The sequence below is a fragment of the Muntiacus reevesi genome, chromosome 9 (genome assembly GCF_963930625.1).
Source record: "Muntiacus reevesi chromosome 9, mMunRee1.1, whole genome shotgun sequence".
Classification (NCBI taxonomy): Eukaryota; Metazoa; Chordata; class Mammalia; order Artiodactyla; family Cervidae; genus Muntiacus; species Muntiacus reevesi.
In genome coordinates, this window is record NC_089257.1 from 37,631,619 (window position 1) to 37,654,391 (window position 22,773).

At 35.0% G+C, this 22,773-nt stretch overlaps 1 protein-coding gene across 1 annotated transcript in view; it reads left to right on the top strand.

Moving 5' to 3' along the window:
* Positions 1–21,809, top strand: part of PGM2L1 (phosphoglucomutase 2 like 1) — a 59,611-nt gene extending 37,802 nt beyond the window's left edge. The window contains exons 6-14 of the mRNA XM_065944454.1: positions 4,751–4,944; positions 6,027–6,216; positions 6,764–6,861; positions 7,566–7,746; positions 9,698–9,791; positions 10,111–10,240; positions 10,464–10,653; positions 14,343–14,476; positions 16,335–21,809. Of these exons, the coding sequence (XP_065800526.1) occupies positions 4,751–4,944; positions 6,027–6,216; positions 6,764–6,861; positions 7,566–7,746; positions 9,698–9,791; positions 10,111–10,240; positions 10,464–10,653; positions 14,343–14,476; positions 16,335–16,437 (1,314 nt within the window). The 3' untranslated portion in view covers positions 16,438–21,809. The remainder of the gene's footprint in view (positions 1–4,750; positions 4,945–6,026; positions 6,217–6,763; positions 6,862–7,565; positions 7,747–9,697; positions 9,792–10,110; positions 10,241–10,463; positions 10,654–14,342; positions 14,477–16,334) is intronic.
* The last annotated feature ends 964 nt before the right edge of the window (positions 21,810–22,773 follow it).

Here is a 22,773-nt window from a genome sequence, read left to right on the forward strand (position 1 = left end):
GGGGCTCCTGGCTCATGAGTCTATGATCTTATATTTCTTTTTCTTCTTGTGTAGGCAGGGCCTCCAGGCACACGGAGCTCTGGTTTACTGGGGAAAAGAATATTTTATACTAATCTAAGATTTTGACCCTTGCCAGCTAAGTGGGGAGTATTACCATTTACAGAAGCAGTGAAGAAGCCTAATTCATTAGTTTGGGACATAATTAAGTTTGAGGGATTTGTGGGTCAATCAAACAGCAGCAACCTGTAGGCAGTTGAATGTGGAGATCTGTTGTTCAGGGGAGAAATTTGGGATCACTGTACATATTATGTTAGAGTATTTAAGAATATTTGGAAGTTCTTTATTTGGATGGGCAGCCCAGAAACAGTGTAGGTTAGAAAAAGAGGTAAGAATGGATCCCTAGGGAATATCAACTTCAAATGAAGGGAGAAAGAAGAGAATCTGGAGTCAGGACAAAGACAGGAAGAGACTGATGTTACAAAACCAAAGGGGTAAGAGAGTTGCAAGGAGGGAGAGGTCAATTGTCAAAGAAAGTAAAGAACCCAGATCTGTCCTCTGATCATCAGACTCCTACATCCAATTGCCAACCTAATATCCATTGGGATGCCTAACATGTCTCAGAATTAGTATCTCTAGAACAGAGGCCTTGATTCTCCCACAACCTGCCATATGCACATTCAAGTGTGTTCCTCCCCAAGTCTTACCCATCTCTATAAATTCACACTACCACCCACCCAAGCAAATTCATTCCTGATTACTCCCCTTCCTTCACTCCAGACATTTAATTTTCTAACAGAATTTGTAGACAAATTCTGCATCCAAAATCTATGTAGAATATGTATACTTCTGCCCATGTCTTCTACCTCCACGGTTCTAAACAGTTGTCTTTGCCTGAACATCATCCTCCTAGCTGGTCTCTTCCCTGCTTCCATTGTTCTTCCCTGCAGTCCATTTTCCACCAAGCAGCCAGAGGATCTTTTAAAATATAAACAGGTCATGTTAGCTTTCCTGCTAAATCCAATCTCCTTACCTTGGGGCTTACAGGACTCTGTCTCCTGCCTGCCTCTTCCACCTCATTCCATTCAGTCCTTTTCTGTGCTCACTGTGTCCCGGTCACACTGCAGCTTCTTTCCATTCTCCCAGTTCCTCCAGTATACCAAACCCTTTCTTGCTCTGAGTATTTTGTTTGTTCCTCTGCTTGAATTGCTCTTCGCCAAATCTCACAGACTTGCTTATTTTCATCCTCAAGTTTCCTGCCCAGATGTTGCTTCCTTGAAGAGACCTTCCCTGGCCACCTTATCTGAAATGGCTTCCCTCAATGATCTTCTCTTCATTTTATTTATTTTTTTCACAGAACTTATCACTATCTATAATTACCTGCTTTCTTTATAATGAATTATCTTGTTTGTTTATTGACTTGTTTGTTTGATCCTCCTCCCCCGCTAATTCCCCAATATAAGCTCATGGGTGGTGGGACTTTGTTTTGATATTTATTGTTAGTAAACATACTTGTCACAGAGTAGACCCTCAAAGATTTATTTTTTCTTAAAGTATAGGCACAGGGTAAAAAGTATAAAAGTTAAACATTATAAAAAGTTAATAAAGAATATTTTTCCCACCTCTTTCCCTGAGCATCCTTTTCAGAAGCAAATATTGTTTCTGGTTTTAGTTTCCTTCCAGAGGTAATCTATGCCTGTGTAATCTTATGAGTAGTATTGGTCAGTCCCTCTTTTTTCCCTCATAAATGTCAGGATATATATAGTGTTCTGCACCTTGTTTTTTTCACACAACAGTGTGAAACAGTCTTAGAGATCATTCTCTACATCAGTCGGTCTATAAATAGGTTTGCCTCATTCATTTTTAAAAACCTATATGGATGAGTCCTAATTTATTTAACCAATCCCTATTGATAAACATTTTATTTTGTTTCTAATCTGCTACTGCTTACAAACAGTGCTACAATGAATGTTTTTCTATATACATCTTTGTTCGTATACACAAGTAGATTTATAGAGTCATTATAGAATAGTGGTTAAGAGTGTTGTGGACTGGGTTTGAATCTTAACTCCACCACTCAGAAGCTTTGTAACCTAAGATAAATTATTTAATTTCTCTATGCTTTGGTTTCCCCATCTGTAAACTGAGAGTAATAATAGAACTAGTATTTTAGGGCATGAGTTATGATTAAGAGAGACAGTGCATGAAAAATGCTTGTATAGTATCTGGCTCTGATAAATACTCGAGAAATGTTACCTGTTGTTTTTATTCTTATTCTCTGTAGCAGCACTGTCCAATCTGATAGCCAACAGCCATCTATGATTACCCAACACTTAAAATATGACTAGTCTGAATTGAGATGTGCTGTAAATGTAAAATACACACCAGATTTCAAAGACTTACTACAAAAAAGGCCTGTGAAATATGTAGTTACATTGTGGCTCACACTATATTTCTATGGCCCTGCTGAGCTGTAGAATAAGTTTCTAGATGTGAAACTTCAAAGTCAAAGGAACTGTGAAATAAAGTTTGTCATTCTCTATTCAAGGTGGTGGTTCCAACTGCTACTCTCACTGGCAATATAGGAGGGTCTTTATCCCACACCGTCCATTATTGTTTGTCAAAACTTTTCATCTTTGCCAGTCAGATATGTGGAAATGTTATCTGGAATCTGTACCTGTCTTGTGAGTGAGGTTGAGTGTCTTTTCATACATTTATAAGATATTTGTGTTCCCTTTCCTGAAAAGTCTATTAAAGGCTTTACTCATTTTTGTCTTCGGTAGTTGCTCTTTGCTCTTTTCCTTGTAGATTTGTGAAAACTCCAAGGTAGCGCTTAGTCATCTGTCTTTCAGGTATTTCTCCACATATTATTGTTTACCTTTTGACTATTTTTCCATGCATGTTATTATGGTATTTTTCTCCATCTGGAAAAATTATTTTGGCATTTCATTGGTATGATATTTCACTTGTACATTACTTTAGAGAGCTTCAGTATTTTTGTAATTTTTGAGTCTCTTTATTCAAGAACAGAATGTATTCTTCCAAGACTTCTTTTAGACCCTTTAGTAACATTTTAAAGATTTTTTATCTTTCACATTTCTTTTTAAGTTTATTCCTGGGTTTATTTTTTTGCACAGATTTCCCTGTTACTGTATCAGGGAGGGATGCTTTCTGCTACAGGTTCAGAAAACCCATAAAAGTGTCTAAAGTTGATAGGAGTTAATTTTTCTCAAAACAAAAAATCCAGAAGTATGTGGCAGCTGGTATGGTTCTATAGCTCAAAGTTGTTGGACCTAGCATCCCTGCAGTTTTGTTTTGGCCTTTTCTTCAAGTGCTCATTGTATAAACGATGTTGTACCTCTAGGCATCACATTCACATACAAGGCAAGAAGAAAGGCAGGGAGAAAGGCCAAGATTATTTTCCTCATGTTAAGTAGATTTTCATGGAGAGCTTTCAGGGCTCATGAACAGGATCTTGTTGGTTGCTTGGAATGTGGGAGCATCCCTTCAACTGGATTTTTGGTTTGTTTTTTAAATTTCTGCAGGAGCCTCAGGAGTTTCACCAATTGGGAGCAATTTTTATGTTACTGTAGACCTCAGATTTGAAATTTTTTAATCACCCAGAACTTAAGAAGAGAGACATGCTACCTTATCATCTTTCAGTAATAGTGGGCTGAGCTTTTTCTGTTCTATATTTCCACTAAGAAGGGCATCTCAGTTCCATTTTCCTGCTTTCCACCTGGACGTTAACAATCAAGAGCCAGATAAATGGCCAGTTGGCCTTCTCAATGGCCAGTTGGCCTTCTCAAAGGCCAGTTGGCTACAGTATCAGTGCACAGCTTTATCATTCAAGTTTATCATTCTTTCATTTTTTCCCACTGCCTGGAGTTTTCTTTTTCCTTCTTGTGAACTAAGCTATGCATTTTAGACAATACTTCTTCTACTTTAGCTTTTTGAGTCATCTAATCTACCATATTGCTTGGCACAGAGTTTAGTACATAGTGTATATTCAAAAGTATTCTTCTTTCCTTCATTCAGGATGTGGTAGAAGGGATTGATGTCAGATACATGGGAGAAGTTGGTATAGATGAGTCCCTTCTAACTTTGAGATCCTGTGAATTATAGAAATACATTTTCTGCTTTTTTTGTTAACTGTTCCTAATGTCTTGTTGATCTGGCTACTTGACAAACTGACAACTTAATGAAATGTATTTTCATTAAATACTGAAAATGCATATACCGAAATGTGTATGGAATAATTAATGTTTTCTTTCCTGGAATAGACTTTATTTGGTGTGACATAAATTCTAGTTTAATTTATAGCCGAAAGATAAATTCTTCTTTATCATGTAACAGAATCACTTTATAATGCTAAAATTTCATAGTATCAAGTGCTTTCCATGGTTTCTTAGATCTTCTTTAGTATATAGCTATAGATCTAAGATTATGTTTGGATGCTATAATATATATATATTTTAACAATGTCATAATGGTGCCCTGATTATATTTTACTTGTATTGTTATTAAAATATACTTCTAAATGAGAAAATAATACAGAATCATTTTGTTGAAAAGTCCCTGTGGAATCATTACCATCAATATCCTTAGGTATTTATTAAGTTAGTCCAGTGTTTACATTTTCTACTTGACTAACTTGTTTTGCTTCTTTGTAAAGTCAAATATCCCTACTGTAGCTAAGAAAACATGTGGCCAACATTTCAAGTGCTTATAGCTGTGTTTACCTATCTTCTAGGTTTATTGGGAAAATGGTGCTCAGATCACATCTCCTCATGATAAAGAAATTCTGAAATGTATAGAAGAATGTGTGGAACCCTGGAATGGTTCTTGGAATGTTAATTTAGTAGATACCAGCCCACTAAAGAGAGATCCTTTGCAGGACATTTGTAGGAGATACATGGATGATCTGAAAAAGATCTGTTTTTACAGGTATCCAAGAGGGAATGTAGGGTAATATTACTTTAACATAAGATTAACAAATAACAGAAAGAAATAAAGATAAAAATGTGTTGGCTATTCATTATAATAAAATTATAGGTAAATAATACAGTTCATAGTAGTCAAAAAGTAGAAATAACCCAAATATTCAAATATTCATCAATAGTTAAATGGCTAAAAATGTATTTGTAGTATATCCATACAATGAAATATTATTCAGCAGTAAAAAAGAAGTACTATTGATTTCATACTACAACGTGGATAAATTTTAAAAATAGGCTAAGTGAAGGAAGCCAGTCACAAAGGACCACATATTATATGGTTATATTGATATGAAATGTCTAGTGTAGACAAATCTATAGAGATAGAAACAGAAAGTATATTAGTGGTTGCCTGTGGTTGGGAAAAATGGGAGGGTTAGGGTGTGGTGGCTTTGGGGTATGGAGTTTTTTGGGGGGTAATTAGAATTTTCTAAAATTGATTGTGGTAATGGTTGAACAACTCTGTGAATATAGTGAAAACCATTGAATTGTGTACTTGAGGATGAATTTATAGTATATTGATGGGTTTCCCTGGTGTCTCAGATGGTAAAGAATTCACCTGTAATGCAAGAGACCTGGGATCAATCTCTAGGTCAGGAAGATTCCCTGGAGAAGGGAATGGCTACCCACTCCTGTATTCTTGCCTGGAGAATTCCATGGACAGGGGAGCCTGATAGGCTACAGTCCATGGGGTCACAGAGAGTCAGACACAACTTAGCCACTAACACTTTTAAACTACTTTTTAGCTACTACTAATTACCTCTTAATAAAGTTGTTAAAAATTATAACTCAATATATGTATTCACTGTATATAAGGAAATTTCCTCTAAAATTTGACTTTTCCTTACCAATTTCTGTGTTCCTATAACTATTCCATAAATAGCTAACAATGTTTTCAGAAAACATTGTGGTTTGTTGAGTATAGTTTTCCTATCCTGACAAAATAGATTTTAGCCTTTTCTCGATATTATTTTAATTATACCACAAGTAATGAGTTTTATGACATTGATTAAATGACATTTTCCTTTACAGGGAATTAAACTCAAAGACAACCTTGAAATTTGTACATACATCTTTTCATGGAGTCGGACATGACTATGTACAATTGGCTTTCCAAGTATTTGGTTTTAAGCCTCCAATTCCAGTACCAGAACAAAAAGATCCTGATCCAGACTTTTCTACTGTTAAATGCCCAAATCCTGAAGAAGGAGAATCTGTGCTGGTATATTTTTTCTGTATTTAAATTATGATTTAGTATATTAAAGTTTATCATGTGGATAGGACTCTGACAATTCAAAGATTACTTACAGAAGCAAAAACTACTTTAGCTTACATCTTTTAAATTATATTAGAGCCATATATTCTGTTTTGTTTGAAATCTCTATGGTGGATTTCCCTACTTCCTAGTCTTATTTTAAATTTAGTCAAACTAGATTAGCAGATGCAAACTATTACATATGGAATGGATAAACAACAAGGTCCTACTATATAGCACAGGGAACTGTATTCAATATCCTATGATAAACCATAGTGGAAAAGAATATGAAAAAGAATGGATATATATATGTATACCTGAACCACTTTGCTGTATAGCAGACATCAACAAAACCTTGTAAATCAACTATACTTCTATGAAATAGTTAAAAAAAATTAGCCAAACTATATTCCTTCTAAAATTCATTATCACTAACATAGTGCCTGCATTTAGGAAAATGAACATTGAATTTAACATCTTCAATGTAATTCACCTTTTTGGGTCACTATTTCAGGAACTTTCTTTGAGACTGGCAGAGAAAGAAAATGCCCGGATAGTGCTGGCTACAGATCCTGATGCAGACCGACTAGCAGTGGCAGAACTTCAGGAGAAGTAAGTCTAAACTGTTATTTGATTAAAATCTTAAACTTTGAAAAGCAGTTTTTGATTTTAAGTCTTACAGGCTCTTTGGAAATAATTTTTTAAAAAATGAAAAGAAATCTCCTGTTACCCCACGATCCAGAGATAACCACCTAGGTTGATATTTTGACATTTCCTTCCTGTTTTCTTCATTCAAATATTCAAGATATATTTGTTTTTTATAAAATTGTGGTCATCCCATATATATATTAATACTTTTGTGTCTTATTTTCCACATAATATTATACTATGAGCTTTTTTCTCTATCTTTAAATATTATTTAAAATATTAATTTTTAAACTAGTGTAGTATCTCAACAGATTGCTTTATGAATGTAATCATTTCCTAATCATGGTTCTTTGGGTTGTTGTGTATTTTTGCCATTACAATGTCATGAAAAATGTCCTTACATAAAAAGGACACATTATAACTTTTTTCTCTTTAAGTAAGAAAATACAAGTAACAGTGTCATAGCTTTTCAAAGTACATTGCTGCCATTCCTACCCTAAACTCACCCTGATCAGTTAGTAAAGTAATAGTAAATGTTTCCTCAAAAATCCCATAGAGTCATTTTTAGGTTTTCCTTTGTGAAGGATGGTAATTTGTAGGTCCTGGGGTCAAGAAGTTTTAATGAGAAGTTACAAAGATCTTGACTTGAATTTTCATTCTCTCTACAGTGGTGTTTGGAAAGTTTTCACAGGGAATGAGTTGGCAGCCTTGTTTGGGTGGTGGATGTTTGATTGCTGGAAGAAAAGTAAATCAAGAAATGCTGATGTGAAGAACATTTATATGCTAGCCACCACAGTCTCTTCCAAAATTTTGAAGGCAATTGCACTAAAAGAAGGATTTCACTTTGAGGTAAGAATAGGTAATATCTATGTGCTCCTTTTCTAAACCTATTTCTGTAAGCTAAAGCCATCTCCCCACCAAAGTTGACTTTTATTGATTTCATTTCTAATTCCCTCTTTTTTTCAAATTCTGTTAACACTTAAATAAAAGATTAAGTCTTTTTGATAGTTTGGAGACCTTAAGTCAAAGTCATCATCTATGTGAGTTTCTGAAACTAAGATAAACATTCTTACAAATTGCATTAATGCTTATTTTTCCATACAACAGTATCTGGCTTTCTTACCAAGAAAATCTGGCTCCCAGTGACCTCATAAATAACATAAACTCCACTCCAAAAAAACTGTAGGTGTCATGACCGCTTGTTTAGCCTCTTCAGGTTCAGTCTTAGGAAACATTTAAATTTAAAAAAAAGAAAAGAAAAGAAACTTTAAGTAGTCTCCTAAATTACAAATTAAGACCCAGTGATCTACATCCAAAAAACATAATGATTCTCTCCCAGCACAGATCATTAATCTTTGTGAACCTCGGCAGTTAAACTGATCCCTTTTATAGCTACTGGGACTAATGCCAATTAAGTTGCTTTTCCTCTGCCCACTTTGCCAAGTATCAGTGAAAAAGTCACCTCTGGGCATTTTTCTTGAGCCACAGTCAAGCTATAGGTCTTAACACTGATAGGCTAACTAAAAGAAAATGATACCTTTCTTAATGAAATAGAACTTTCAATCTCTGGCTTTCTAAATTACAAATAGCAAAATAGAGGAAATGGAAAATTCATTCAAACCTAAAATTCTGAATTACTATTGTTGTTGTTCAGTCACTCAGTCGTATCCAGCTCTTTGCGACCCCATGCACTGCAGCACACCAGGCTTCTCTGTCCTTTATTATCTCCCAGAGTTTGCTCAAACTCATGTTCATTGAGTCAGTGATGCTATCCAACCATCTCATCCTCTGTTGCCCCCTTTTCCTCCTGTTGTCAGTCTTTCCCAGCATCAGGGTCTTTTCCTTATAGCAAGAAAATGCATAATGAGCACAAAAGAGAAAAAACATGCTTCTAAAGACCAATATTATATATGTGCTTTCTTGTTTGTATTACAGGAAGTGGTGCTGCAGAGATTTAGGCCTTTTTTTTTTTTTTCCTCAGTGAAGAGGTGGAGAGGTGAATGAGAAATCTTAAATTAGTAAGAGAGCTCTAGAGTCACTGTGTATCACATGCTCTTTCTAACTCTAAAGCAGTTCATGTCTTTAAAATGAACACTAGCTCATCAGATGAAAAGTTCAAATCTAATTATCAAAGAAGAACCTACTAACTTTCCTGATGGTTTTATTTGGGCCATGGTGTTATGGTAAAAGTATACATGGTTCAAGTATATGTTGTAATAATGTTGAAAGTGCATTGTTAAAAAGCTTTATGGCCTTTGGTTACTCAGAGGGACTACATTACAACCTTCATAGGCACTTTTACATTTAGTGCTTATAATGCAACTTAAAGATCTGTTTCTGAGAAGTGATATTGAATCCTGGCTCTCTCATATGCAGGGTACTCTTGGGCAAATTTATTGAACCTCTGAGCCTCTGTTTCAGTAACAGAGTTGTTGTGATCATTGAAAAAGATAATGATGTAAAGCAACTATTACAGTGCTTGGTAAATAGTGTATGATCATAATGTATGTGTGGATTTATGGTACTTTGTGACTATATATATCGCCACTTATTGGATTATATTTGGTGAATTATATCACTATTACTATGCTCGATAAACAGCAGGTCATCAGTCATGGCAGTGTATATATCCATGCACTTTATGACTGTATGTTTACCACTATATAAATCTTTGTAGACTGAAGACCATAACAGAAAATCATTATCGAGGTGTTATGTGCATTTAGTGATGGACTTTTCTCTAATATATATATTTTTTTGAGACAGTCACTTAACTAGAGTGGCCTCTTCTGCATTTCAGGAAACATTACCAGGTTTTAAATGGATTGGAAGTAGGATAAAAGACCTCCTGGAAAATGGGAAAGAAGTCCTTTTTTCATTTGAAGAGTCTATAGGTATGTAGTAAATATTAAAATGTTTGAAATATGAATGAGAGCACTTTTTTCAAATATAGTAACTCTGTAGCGAGGAATTTTTGTCATCTGGTTTTACATTTTGAGTTATAAAAACTATCAAGAACTCAGAAATGTGTAGATACATTTCTCATCAGAAAAAAAAAACCCTTAAAGGTCCCTTACATATGTTCAGTGTCAGTGGGTTTCCTCTATTTCCAGGCTCTTAAATGCATTGATCCTTCTGAAGAAATATGAAACTACTGAAATTATACGTAGGCTTATATTTTCCTCCTTTTTAAAGGTGTTTTTTAATTCTTAGGTTTTCTGTGTGGAACTTCAGTTTTGGATAAAGATGGTGTGAGTGCAGCCGTTGTTGTTGCTGAGATGGCATCGTACCTGGAAACCATGAACATAACATTGAAACAGCAACTGATTAACGTTTATGAAAAGTAAGTTCTACTATTTGGAATTTCATGCTCTAATTTCTTTGGTGCTACTTTTAACTTTATAAACTTGTTTTGAGGAATAGTCATTCCTTTTTAAAAAGTACTAATATTGTCCGCATGAAGAACTGCCACTATCTGCTTAACACAATAATAGGCTTATCTTTAATTTGTACTTTTCTAAAGAGTGACTTGAAATCTGATTTTAACACTTTAAATCTTTGTACAGATATGGTTATCATATTTCAAAAACTTCATATTTCTTATGTTATGATCCAACTACCATCAAAGGTATATTTGAAAGGCTTCGCAATTTTGATTCTCCAAAAGAATACCCAAAGTTTTGTGGGACATTTGCTATATTGCACGTACGAGATATTACCACTGGATATGACAGCAGCCAGCCTAATAAGAAATCAGTAAGTACCTATATTTTAAAGTTTTTAACAATTTGTAATAATTCATACTACAGTAAAATGGAAGGTCAAGCCTGTGAGTTTCTTAAAACTTAGGATCCTTGTTTTTCTCCAGAGCAGTTGTAAGTTCACTAACTGGCTCTGACTCTCACCCATCCTGTCCTCATCACTCCCCAAGGGTATAGTACACCCTGAGGGTGGGGAATGGGAAGGAGGATGAGAGACAGAATGAGGAAGGGAGGGTAGGAGGGAGAGAAAAAATGCGATAATGCTAAATAATGTTGAAAATTTTTTAAGTCTAAAAGCCTATAATTTCATCATATGATACTGCTTTTATGTGGAATCTAAAAAATTAAACAAATGAACTTATTTACAAAACAGGAACAGACTCACAGACATAGAAAACAAACTTGCTTACAAAAGGAGAAAAGGGATGGGGGATTAAGTATGAGTTTGGAGTTAAAGGTGGCTCAATTGGTAAAGAGTCCACCTGCAATGCCGGAGACCTGGATTTGATCCCTGGGTCAGGAAGATCCCCTGGAGGAGGAAATGGCAACCCACTCCAGTATTCTTGCCTGGAGAATTCAATGGACAGAGGAGCCTGGTGGGCTATAGTCCATGGGGTTACAAAGAGTCAGACATGACTAAGTCACTAACTTTCTTTGGAGTTAAAATATATACACATTAAATAAATGACCAACATGGACCTACTTCATAGTATGAACTATACTCAATATCTTGTATTAACTTATAATAGAAAAGAATCTAAAAAAGAATATATATATATATATATAGCTGTACACCTGACACTAATACAACACTATAAATCAACTATATTTCAATTAAAATTTTAAAAATAGAATTAAATTTTTAAAAGATGAATGTTTTACTAATCATCTTAGCACCTAAAAAAATAAATGAATAAATAAATAAATGCCTATAATTTCAAAGCTATGTGTCTTTCTAGTTTTAACTTCCCTTTCAACCTTATTCCCTATGAATGTGTGACTTCCTAGGTGGCTCAGTGGTATCCCTTTTCAAGCTTATTTCCTATACCTCCAGCCAAATGGAATAACTTACATATACTTCTTATATATATTTACATTAAAAAATTATTTTTCTATTTTTGCTCGAGCTTTTTCCTTAGTGCACTTTTTCTTCCTACTGCTGCAGATTCACACTTTAGCTATTATTTAAGACTTCATGCAGATGTCACCTCCTCCATATACGCTCCAGGTCTCTTAATCAGATATGTTTCTCCTGAGGTTTCTTTATACATTGTGCCTTCCTCTGCTCACTTACACTTTCTATGTCATGTTACCATTGTCTTGTGCATGGCATATTCATTTCTAATATACCTTTATGCCTCTCAAAGCTCTTGCCTACACAGTAGGTGCTCAACTAACATTTAAATGCCATAGATTGCTGATTATATTTATTTTGTTATGATTGCTATTATTAACCTAAATTTCCATGTATAATGGTCTGATATTGTCTCAAGAGTCTAGGAGCATAATATATTTTGGAGAATCTGCAGCCTCTTATGTAGAATACTACCCATATTCCCTTTGTGTATTTTCATCTAGTCAGCCAAAATTGGTTCTTCGTTGTTGTTATTCTGTCTGTATACACGTATGTTTTTCTGTGTTTATAAACTACTTGAAAAGAAGAACCAAATGTTTTGCTTCTTTTATTTCTGTAGTGTTGCTATGGTTAGAATAGCTCTTGGTATGATGCTTTTCCCCTCTTGACTCCCTTTAAAGTTTATGATATTTGTTATTCCAAGTGCTTTCCTATCTATTCTCCACTGATGCTTACAACAGATTTTGTAAGGCTTGTAGTATGGATATTTGTTAATCCCCTGGGGTCACATAGTGACTGTCAAAGACTTCCTGAGTTCTTTCTTCTCCAACTTCAGATTGACATTCATCTGTGTGTTCAACAGGCATTTATCACAACCCTTCTGTGCTACACCGAGAAGACAGTAATGACAAAGACACTGTAGGAGTCTAGTAGGGAAACAGTCAAGTAAACTGATTACAAAATGATTAGGGGGTGCCTAAGTGTGCCATGAAAGAACATAGGAAAGACCTTTACTCAGATTTGAGGGGGTCATGTAGGACTCTGCAGAGGACTTTGTGAGCTGAGTTCTAGAGTTTGAGTAGGAGTTATCCAGATGTAGGAGGAACAGAGAATGTTTGAGGCAAAGGGAGCAGTAAGCGCTACATCTGGAGGTGAGAAGTCATGTTTTCTTTCAAGGAACCGCACGTAGTTCTCTACAGCAGTAGCACGGGGTGCAAGGAAGGATGGCGTGTACGGTGAGTGGGTTAGAGAGGGGTGAGAAGATCAATTAGTACGCCGTTTCAATAACGGAGACAAGAGATGACAGGAGCCTGAATGTAATATGGTAGCAGTAGTGAAGGAGAGAGCCTGACAAAGTTGAGTTAAATACAGGGTAGAAAAACCAAGGACTTGCTAGTTGGTGGTTGGTGAGTGGAACAGAAGAAAGGAAGGTTTCTGTCTTGAGCAGCTAGTAGTACCACTCACGGAGAGGACCAGGCTCAGGACCCCTGAGGAAAGGCTCCACTGTCAACTCCTCCGCCCCAGTACAACCCCCATGGTTCCCTCGAGATCCCTTCACAGATTTGTGAAGGTTTGTGGTGCAGGAAGAGTACCTGTGTTAATCTATATATTTATGTCAGTAAAACTTCATTCTTGTTTAATTTTTAGGTAATTGTATATATTTGCACCCCAGTGGATTTATTTTGCCTGCCCTCTAGGATGTGTGCACTCTACTTTGGAGACTGTTGAAAAACTATCTGTGAAAGTGTCTTGAAATTGTAAAGCACTTTGCAAAAGTAGAGGTAGTTTGGACTTTGGGACAGATAGGCCAGGTTTCAATTTCTTGCTCTGCCACTTAGCTGATTACCTTGAACAAGTCGTTTACCCTCTTTGAACCTTGTCCATAAATTGTCAGTAATATTTACTTTGTAGGATTATTGCTGAGGCCTGGAGATCATGTGTATAAGGTATATAATCCAATGCTTCTACAATTATAAATAGTCGGTAAATGATACAGTTATGAATTATTATGAATGTAATCTTTTGTATTTTAAAGTTCTTTAAAATATTTAAAAAATTTTAATTGCAGTAAAAAAAAAAAAAAAAAAAAATGCAGGGGCTTCCCAGGTAGCTCAGTAGTAAAGAATCTGCTGCCAGCGCAGGAGCCACAGGAGACATAGGTTTGATCCCTGAGTCAGGAAGATCCCCTGGAGGAGGAAATGGCAACTCAAAGCCAGTGTTCTTGCCTGGATAACGTCATGGACAGAGGAGCCTAGCAGGCTATATAGTCCGTAGGGTTGCCAAGAGCTGGAGACTACTGAATGACTGAGCACGCAAAAAAAACACACGTAAAATTATCATCTTAACCATTTTTAAGAGTTCAGTAATGTTAATAATCACATTGTTGTGTAACAGACCTCCAGAACTACATCTTGCTAAACTGAAACTCTATACCCATTAAATAAGTCTCCATTTCCCCCTCCCCCTAACCCTTGGCAACTGCCTTGCTACTTTCTCTTTCTATGAGTTTTACTGCTTTACACACCTCATATAAGTGAAATGTATTTTACAACTCTTGAAAATGAGAAAGGTACCAAGTGTAACTGAACCTTTGTTGCAATTCTGCCTAGGTGCTGCCTGTAAGTAAAAGCAGCCAAATGATTACATTTACTTTTCAAAATGGCTGTGTCGCTACTCTTCGGACTAGTGGAACAGAACCAAAGATAAAGTATTATGCAGAGATGTGCGCATCACCTGACCAGAGGTAGGAATCAACTTTTAAAATATTATGTATGTCTAAAAGCTTTATTGATTTCAGAACTGATTTCACTTTGCTGTACCGCAGAAGCTAACACAACATTGTATAGCAATGTACTCAAGTAAACATTAACTAAAAAATGCTTTATTAAGAGATGTAATTCACATACCCAATAGCTCACCCATTTAAAGTGCACAGTACAGTGGTTTTTAGTATATTCAGAGTTGTGGAAACATCACTATAGTCGATTTTAGAACATTTTCATCACATCAGAAAGAAAGCACCTTCCAATGAGCCGTCACTCCCTTTTCTCCTTCTTCCCAGCCCTAGGCAACCACCAGTCTACTACTTGTCACTATAGATTTTCTTATTCTGGACATTTCATATAAATGGAATCACATAATATGTGGTCCTTTGTGACTGGCATCTTTTATTTAGCATAATGTTTTCAAGTTTCATCCATGTTAGCATGAATCAGTACCTTATTCCTTTTTTAGAAATTTTGTTTTCATGGCCCAGTGATATGCCACTGTATAGATACACCATATTTTTAATCTGTTTATTAGAGGAGGGACATTTAGGTTATTTCCATATTTTGGCTGTTATGAATAATGGTGGTCTGAATGTTTGTGTTCAAGTTTCTGGGTGGTCATATATTTTCTTTTAACTTGAGTATATATCATACTTACATAAGGAAAACTGCCGGGCCATATGGTAGTTCTATGTTTAACTTTTTGAGGAACTGCCAGACTCTTTTCCAAAAAAACTGCATTATTTGGGAACTGAATCTTAATTTTTTAGTGAATTTATATTCCTGGGAAGACTCTTTAAAGCTTGAACTATTTAGGCTAAGCATAAAGAAATGATCAACAAATAATTTATTCATTGCTAAATATTCATTTTCTACATTTAATATGATTTGATTTAATATGCTGAATTAATATCCTTTTAAGAGAGTATAAATTGTGATAACTTGACTTTAATAACATCTAGAGGGTATTTAAACTTATGAGTAGTATCTCCTATAATGTTGTCATTGGTCAATACCTATTGGGGAAGGAAATTTTTTTTGGAATTGCCTTCAGAGCAGTGTACATTAATTATTTAGTATTTCTCTAAACCTTTGTGTTTAAGAGTAGATTTTATTTTCTTTGGGGGGAGAAAATGACCTCCTGAAGTCATTCAGAGCAGAGTTTAAAGTAAAGCAAGTTTAAAAAGAAAAAAAAGTAAAGCAAATTGAACAGTGCTATCTTTGGTTTAAAATGAAGGGCGATTATTAATGTAATAAAAATTAAATTTGTTGTGTAGCTTGTAAAATGACTGTGAAGGCAGTTTTAAGGAGGCTTCTGAAAAAGATTTTTGGGGTAATGGCAGCTCTTCAGGTGATGACAGAAGGGAATACTTGGTATTTTTTTTAAACATCTTACATTTTTAGTTACACTTCTTTCTTTACTTCCTAAAAGATATGCTGTATCATCCCATAATGATGTATAAGAGGTATGCGTCGAAGTATTTCAGGAAGCCAATTTATCTTAATACCTGGTCTTGGTGTTCTGAGCCATTTAAATTGCCTGCTTTAGGAGCAGTCTTTAGATGTACTCAAACTCATCCATGTTTCATGTACCAAGGACCTCCTTTTAATGCAGTTCAATTTCAGTTTGTGAGAATGGTGTTTTCTGTGAGTGTGATTCCCCTCTTTCCACTTTTGGTCTTGTTTTGTTTTACCCAAGTGAATTTCTCTCTTGTTTACCAGTTACTTAATCATCTCATAAAGTATATGCACTCTTAAAAAGTTACAACAATTTAAGCACATTTTAAGGCTATGGAAATAAAGAATTTCAAAACTCTTAACCTTTTTCCTCAGTGACACTACCTTACTAGAAGAGGAATTGAAGAAACTGATTGATGCTTTGATTGAGAATTTTCTTGAGCCCAGTAAAAATGGACTGACCTGGCGTTCTGTTTAGCGTTCACCAGAACATCGTTGCTTTGCCCCGGTCCGTGGAGCAGAGCAACCAAGAACTCCACGCATTGAACTCGTGTTAGCATTCTCTCTGTGTGTCATCTGGCCAAGTATCTTTTTCCTTTATTTTCTTTCTTTTTGGTTCGCTAGCTAAACAGACTGTATAAATAGCAAATGAAATGGCTGGAAAGAAATGATTCAAGTTTTTTCATAATCCTAAACAAAAGTCATTACATTAAAAGTATTATGGTAACACGTCATTCTTCCTTCAACAGAAACGAAATACAAATGTGAGTTTTCTTATTAAAGTGTGATTAAGCTTAGTTATATATTCTTGTGATTGTGTATAGCACAGTTTTTCTTAAAGGAAGATAAATGTTGTATAATTGTAGAGTTAGTTAAGGAGATGAATCCATAAGATTGGCAAGAGAGTGACACTGCTCCCAGAATACTGTGGATAAGTGCCATTGTTACATCGCAGGTATTAACTTACAAATGAGAGTATCTGAAATAGGATATTTAGCATTTCTAGGTTAGAACAGGTGTTACAATTTGTGGTTTCAGCACCTCTGTTTCAGGTGCTCTTGGTGCAGTGTAAATTTATTGTATTTATTTAAAATGCTAACATTTATTGAACATAAAACAATAGTGGCAACATTCCTAGTGGCTTGGTTCTTTCTCAATGCCTGTTCAAGGCATGGTTTGAATTGAAATAGTGTTCTTCCACTGAGTATAATTTAACCAGTTAATTTGCAGACAGTTAAAGAAAGTCTTCCAAACTATATAGGTATTTCTCCTCTATTTAAAATAGATTGTTGATTTAAAAATCTTATGAATGTAAGTAAAAATCTTAATAAAAACAGGCTCAGTATAACTAGCTAAGGATCTTCATGTTAGAATTGTGTCGGTTATTACAGCCTCTAAGTAAAGAAAACTACTGGAACTAAGAAAGGAGCTGTGAATTTTTAATTTAAAAGTCTAACATTGAAATTACATTTTTACAAGAAAATTTGTTTCTTTATCACATGAAGTAGTGCTCATTTTACTAAGAAATAAAACATCAAGATTTTAGATCTTACAAAACAAGCTACATGTTTTAAAACTAAACTCCAGTTTATCCTAACATCTTGCTGACTTATATAGAGTTTTTTATCATGAGTACTATTTATCTCTTTTAGTGGGGGAAATTTTTTTGGGAGGGGAATGTCACTTTTGGTTGATTCTGCATTTCTAAAAAAGAGTTAATAGAGAAGTGTTGTTTAATATTCTTAAAGTGTATTCTGTCCTATATTGCTCACAGAGTACTTAGCACATGTGGTATAGTTGAGTTAACAATCATGGGGCCTTGGATGTACATAATTATACTAAACAAATTGCCTGTGGGAGATAACTGGTATAAGAAAATTTATTTCCTAGAAAAATAATAATATAAAATTAGACTAGAATATTTATTGAATCATGATTTGATTTATTGCAGTTACCAGCTAATATTTGACTGACTCCAGATAATCCAAATGTGATTTTCAAATTACTGTATTGCCACTATTGTTCATTTGTTCTTTCCTTACTTTCTTATAGCTGAATCTTGTGTGACTGTAGATAATAGAGCTAAATGTAGAGTACTATTCCTGAATGAGTTTGTTTCCAAAGGCTTTGCACTAAAGAAGAAATGTGTAGAATGTTTTGCTTTATTTGCTTTTAGGAATGTAGATTGTCATTTAGGAAATGGCCTATATTCTACAAAGTGGTATGAACAATGCTATATATATATATGAAAAATGATGTTTATTCTGTTTTAGTATCTGTGTTTCAGTGACTGAAGAACAAAGTGGAGCTAAAATGATACAATAGCTCATTCATAATCACTAAAGCCATGCTTGTCATTCTATTATAAAGAGAACAGTTTTGAATGCAACAATATAATGCAACAGGAGTCATCTTAATCAAGGTGAAAAGTCATTAAGGCTTGAATTCTTATGTCAAAAATTTAAATATTCAAAGTTAAAATTTTACAAATGTTCTCAAAGAGTATAGATTGAAGGAATTATTTGATTCTAGCCAAGCTCCTGAGCGTGATATTTAACAGGAGCTTGACATGGTAGGTGTATACGTGTCTAACAAAATAAATTCAGTGGCCCAAGACAACGAAGGAAAACAGAAGTACTGGCCAGTAGGCCTCAGCCTTAGGATCTACATTATCTTTTTCTTTATGAACAGTATCATGGAAATGAATGCCTTCTCATTAAGTGTGTAGATCAAAACTGATATTTTCTAGAGCTTTGGGGGAAAGAAAAGAATTAATCAGGCAAGCTTAAAGCACTGGAAATAAACAGTAGAAATAAACAATAGAAAAGTCAGTAAAGTGGCAGAGAAAATGCCTCATGTGAAGAGCAAACTTAGCACCTACAAGGTGGGAAATGAACTGGCTGTGGCAAGTTGTTTACTTGTTATGATGAGCAGATAGTGATGCTTTTGTCTCCTTTTATTAGTGACTGCTAAGAAGCAGCCAAGGAGGCCTTTGAGGAAGTAAGTAAAAGTACCCCTCATAGGATTCAGTTCCTGTTAGGATGTTGTGTTTTCGGATCACATGGAAACTGGAGAGGGGAGAATATAACAGAAATAAAAAGGAATGAAATATAGATTGATAAATAAGACCTATAAGAAAAAGCACAAAAGATTAAGATCATTTAACTCTGGAGGGGAGGAAGTTGTTGAGATAGTTTAGTAACTCTTGAGTTATTATTTAAATCTTTTATTGAAGAACTCAAGAAGTAATATGACAGACTGCTCTCCATCTCCAGCAGGGACAGTATAAGAGGGAATAAGGATTTTTTTTAATACAATTAAACATTTTAGTATTATGGCATATGCTAAAAAGCTGTTTAGCAATTTTTTAAAGTTCCTTCATTGAAATCTCAGGTTGGAACAAAGATGATACCATAAAGAGCATTGAAAGTAACATTTGAGTTTCACTTCATATCTGGAAGAATTTAACTCACAAGATAGTTTTTGTATATGTTGAGTAGTAGATGCATGAGTTCAGTCTCTATTCACTGTATAAAGACCTGCTTAATTAAACCTGTAAATTAAGTGCGACTTGAACACAATTCCGTTCATCTTGAAGAATGTATAGGATATTTGAGGAGTTTGTGTTAAATATAAATTATTATTACTTGGATGTTGTAACTTCAGCAGACAGAAAGGTTCTAAGAGAGTGGATGCTTTGGAATATCTATATAGGGAATAAACCTCCTATTTCTCAAGCAAGTTGCTTCTGGAATTGATGCAACAAAGATACTAGCTGAAGTTTAATGGAGAAATTGTTCTACAAACTGCTGCTATTGGTGTTTCTCTCAGATGTTTTCCATTGATGTTTGTGATGCTTGAAAAATCCAAATTCTGCTTGGATAAATGTGTTTTATGCCTTTTTCTCTCTACCTCCCTCTTTCCCTAGGTGCCCTTCCACATTCTGTTACTGTGAAAAACTGTTGCCCTGTTACCTCACTTATAAGAAATCTTAACTGTATTCATTCAGAATGCTTTAAACTTATTCCTAAGCTGTTTTTGTTTATGGATTTTTGGTTATTTTGTTATTACTGTGAGAATATTTAAGACATTGTAAGAAGTAATTTTAAATCTATTGCATAATCTTTTTTGGTCTGCTTGGATACTACTGTATTTTAATTTATTATGGCCTTTTACAATTCACTTGTTTTCTGAATGTTCTAGAAACTGATGAAGAAAGACTCATACTAACCAAAATCAATGGTCAATTGATCTGGCATTTTATTTCAGGTTTCCTTGTACTTTGGGCATCGAAAGCACAAGATCTGAGGAAATAATTTTTTTTTTACATTTGTCCCTCAAACCATCTTACCATAAAGCATAAGGAGTCTCAGTGGAAAGGAAGGAATATCTCATTGTTGGACTCTTTACACAGCCTAAATTTACTCCTAGTTGGAAACAGTTAGTGTTTTCTGTTGGTTACTTTAAAATATTCACCATACTATTAAATTCATTAAGACATATCTTCTCTTTGTTAATTCAAGACTGAGTACTTAAAAAAGAGAACATAGAAGAATGATTGAAGTGACCAAGATAAGGGCAAAGTGGCATATCTTTAAAGTTTGCTTCTCGAATTTTTCCACCAGCATAATCCTAAAGCAGAGGAGCATGAATGTTTTGGGGGAAGGGGCCTGAGAGCAAAATCGGAAGCAGCCTGCACTCGAAGTTTTGTGTTCAGATTGAAAATGTTATTTTTGCATTCTCCGTAATAAAACTGTTTTAGTGAAAAATGATACCTTCAGTCTTTGTGGAAATTGATGCCACCAGAAAGAGGCACCGTGTTTATCATGTGGGCTCTCAGTTTTCTCCCCCATCCCCTGCCTCAACTGCTATATGCCCCTGAGGGGACACACACTGACTCTAGTGTGACAAATATACATAGGACATACATAAGATATTCCCTTTAGAAGGTGACCTTTGAAGGTATTAATGCCAAATTGAAGTGACCTGAAACAGTTTTAGTAGCACTGAACCTTATAATATAATCCAAGGCGTTTACCAGTTTGTTCTCCTTAATTATTAGCATCCCTTGACTATGAAGGAGCACCTGACTCTCAGCTCCCTGAGAGCAGGGATCATGGTTTATTATTTTTCATATCCACACCACCCACCACCTGTTATAGAGTACTTAGTTGGTGAAAATAGGAATTATGGAATTTTATTCTAAAGAAACAAATAGTTTAGGCAATCAAAAACATTACTTTTCTGATTCAGCTTTTAAAACAGTTCTCAATACTGATATGTACACTAAGTAGTTTATTAAGCATGCACACTCTTAAATACTGTTTCTTTGGAGAGAGCAGAGCATATTCCTATTTTGGAATTGTATGTAATGCCTACTGTTTTACACTCAAAGCAAGATGTCGGCCAAGAAGGTTAAGAAAATGTCTGTGTTAGTGCTGTTATAAGCCTACTAATGCTGCCTTCCAAGTGAGTCACAACAAATTGGATACTGTTTGATAAATTTTTGTCCAGTGTATGATCCATCATATATCTGAAGAGAGCCACCCAAACAAGATTTGCACCTGTATGTGATGAGGCCTTGTGTTATAGGCAGAAACAAACTCTCTGTATATGTCATTGAATATGTCAGATAAAATATATGCAGTTAAGAGTTAATTATTTTTCTGTATACTAGTAGTTCAAAATTGTACCCTTGTTTTAATAGTTTCTGTCAACATCTTCTCATTTTTCCTTACAGAGTACTAGGGTGTATCATAAATACTGCCTATGAGAATTTGCACTTTAAGTATTTGTGTGCGTGGCTTTAGCCAAATGAAGTGTTATCAGTAATAAACAGGTCTCTTCATAGGCGTAAGTTTCTGTGTAATTTTTATTATCTTAGATATTATGTAGTTTATAGTTTGCTATCCAAACTGAACATGTTTTTGAAATATATTCATGATATACCCTAGAAACTACTTTGACCCTAAACGAGTAGTATAACTCATTACTCAGTAAATATTTGACTGGTTAGCCAAAAGTCCCAGAAGAAAGAACTAATACGAAATCTTTTTCCACCTTATTTTTCACTTTCTCTCCTTTAATTGACCTAATTTGTCTGCCCATGCTAGCATCAACATAATAAAAAGTTAAAGGTTTGGAAATCCCTCAAAGGAGTAACTATGTATCTGTGATAGAGTGGTGGTCATGCAGTTAGTTTCCAGGGTTGTTAGGACTCTGGGGTCCTGGTCTCCACTGCCTGCTTCCTGTGATCAGGTTCAAAGGTAAGATGAGTGACAGTAACATTCTACAAGATCATTTTATCACCTTCCTTGTATATTCTGAAAACCATGCTAACCCCAGCCTTACCTTTTCCTCTATTTTATTGTTGTTTAAGCAAGTAAACAATATAGCAAATTTAAGTAGTAGTATTACCTGTCTCTGTAGTCTCCACAAGCATAGCCTTTTCACTACATTACTATTGCCTAGAACAGTGCATGGCACATAGAAGATACCCAGTAATATTTACTGGTTGAATGAACGCATCTCACATTTCTGCATGCAGAAGAAAAGCCCTGAATTCTGCTCTGATTCCACACATGCACAGGGTTGCATGTGATGAGAAATATGCAGCCGTGATTCCACCCCCTTTAGAGATTTACAAACCCATTAATCAATATCTCATTCAGGCAACACCTACTTCTCACTGCCTCTGGGTCATTTCTGCCCATGTCCTGTTGAAATCTCAAGCTAAGCATTTTCTTTCCACTTTCCTGGCCCCATATTTTCCTGGCTTGAAACCTCCAAGTCATCTTTGATTAATCGTGCCACA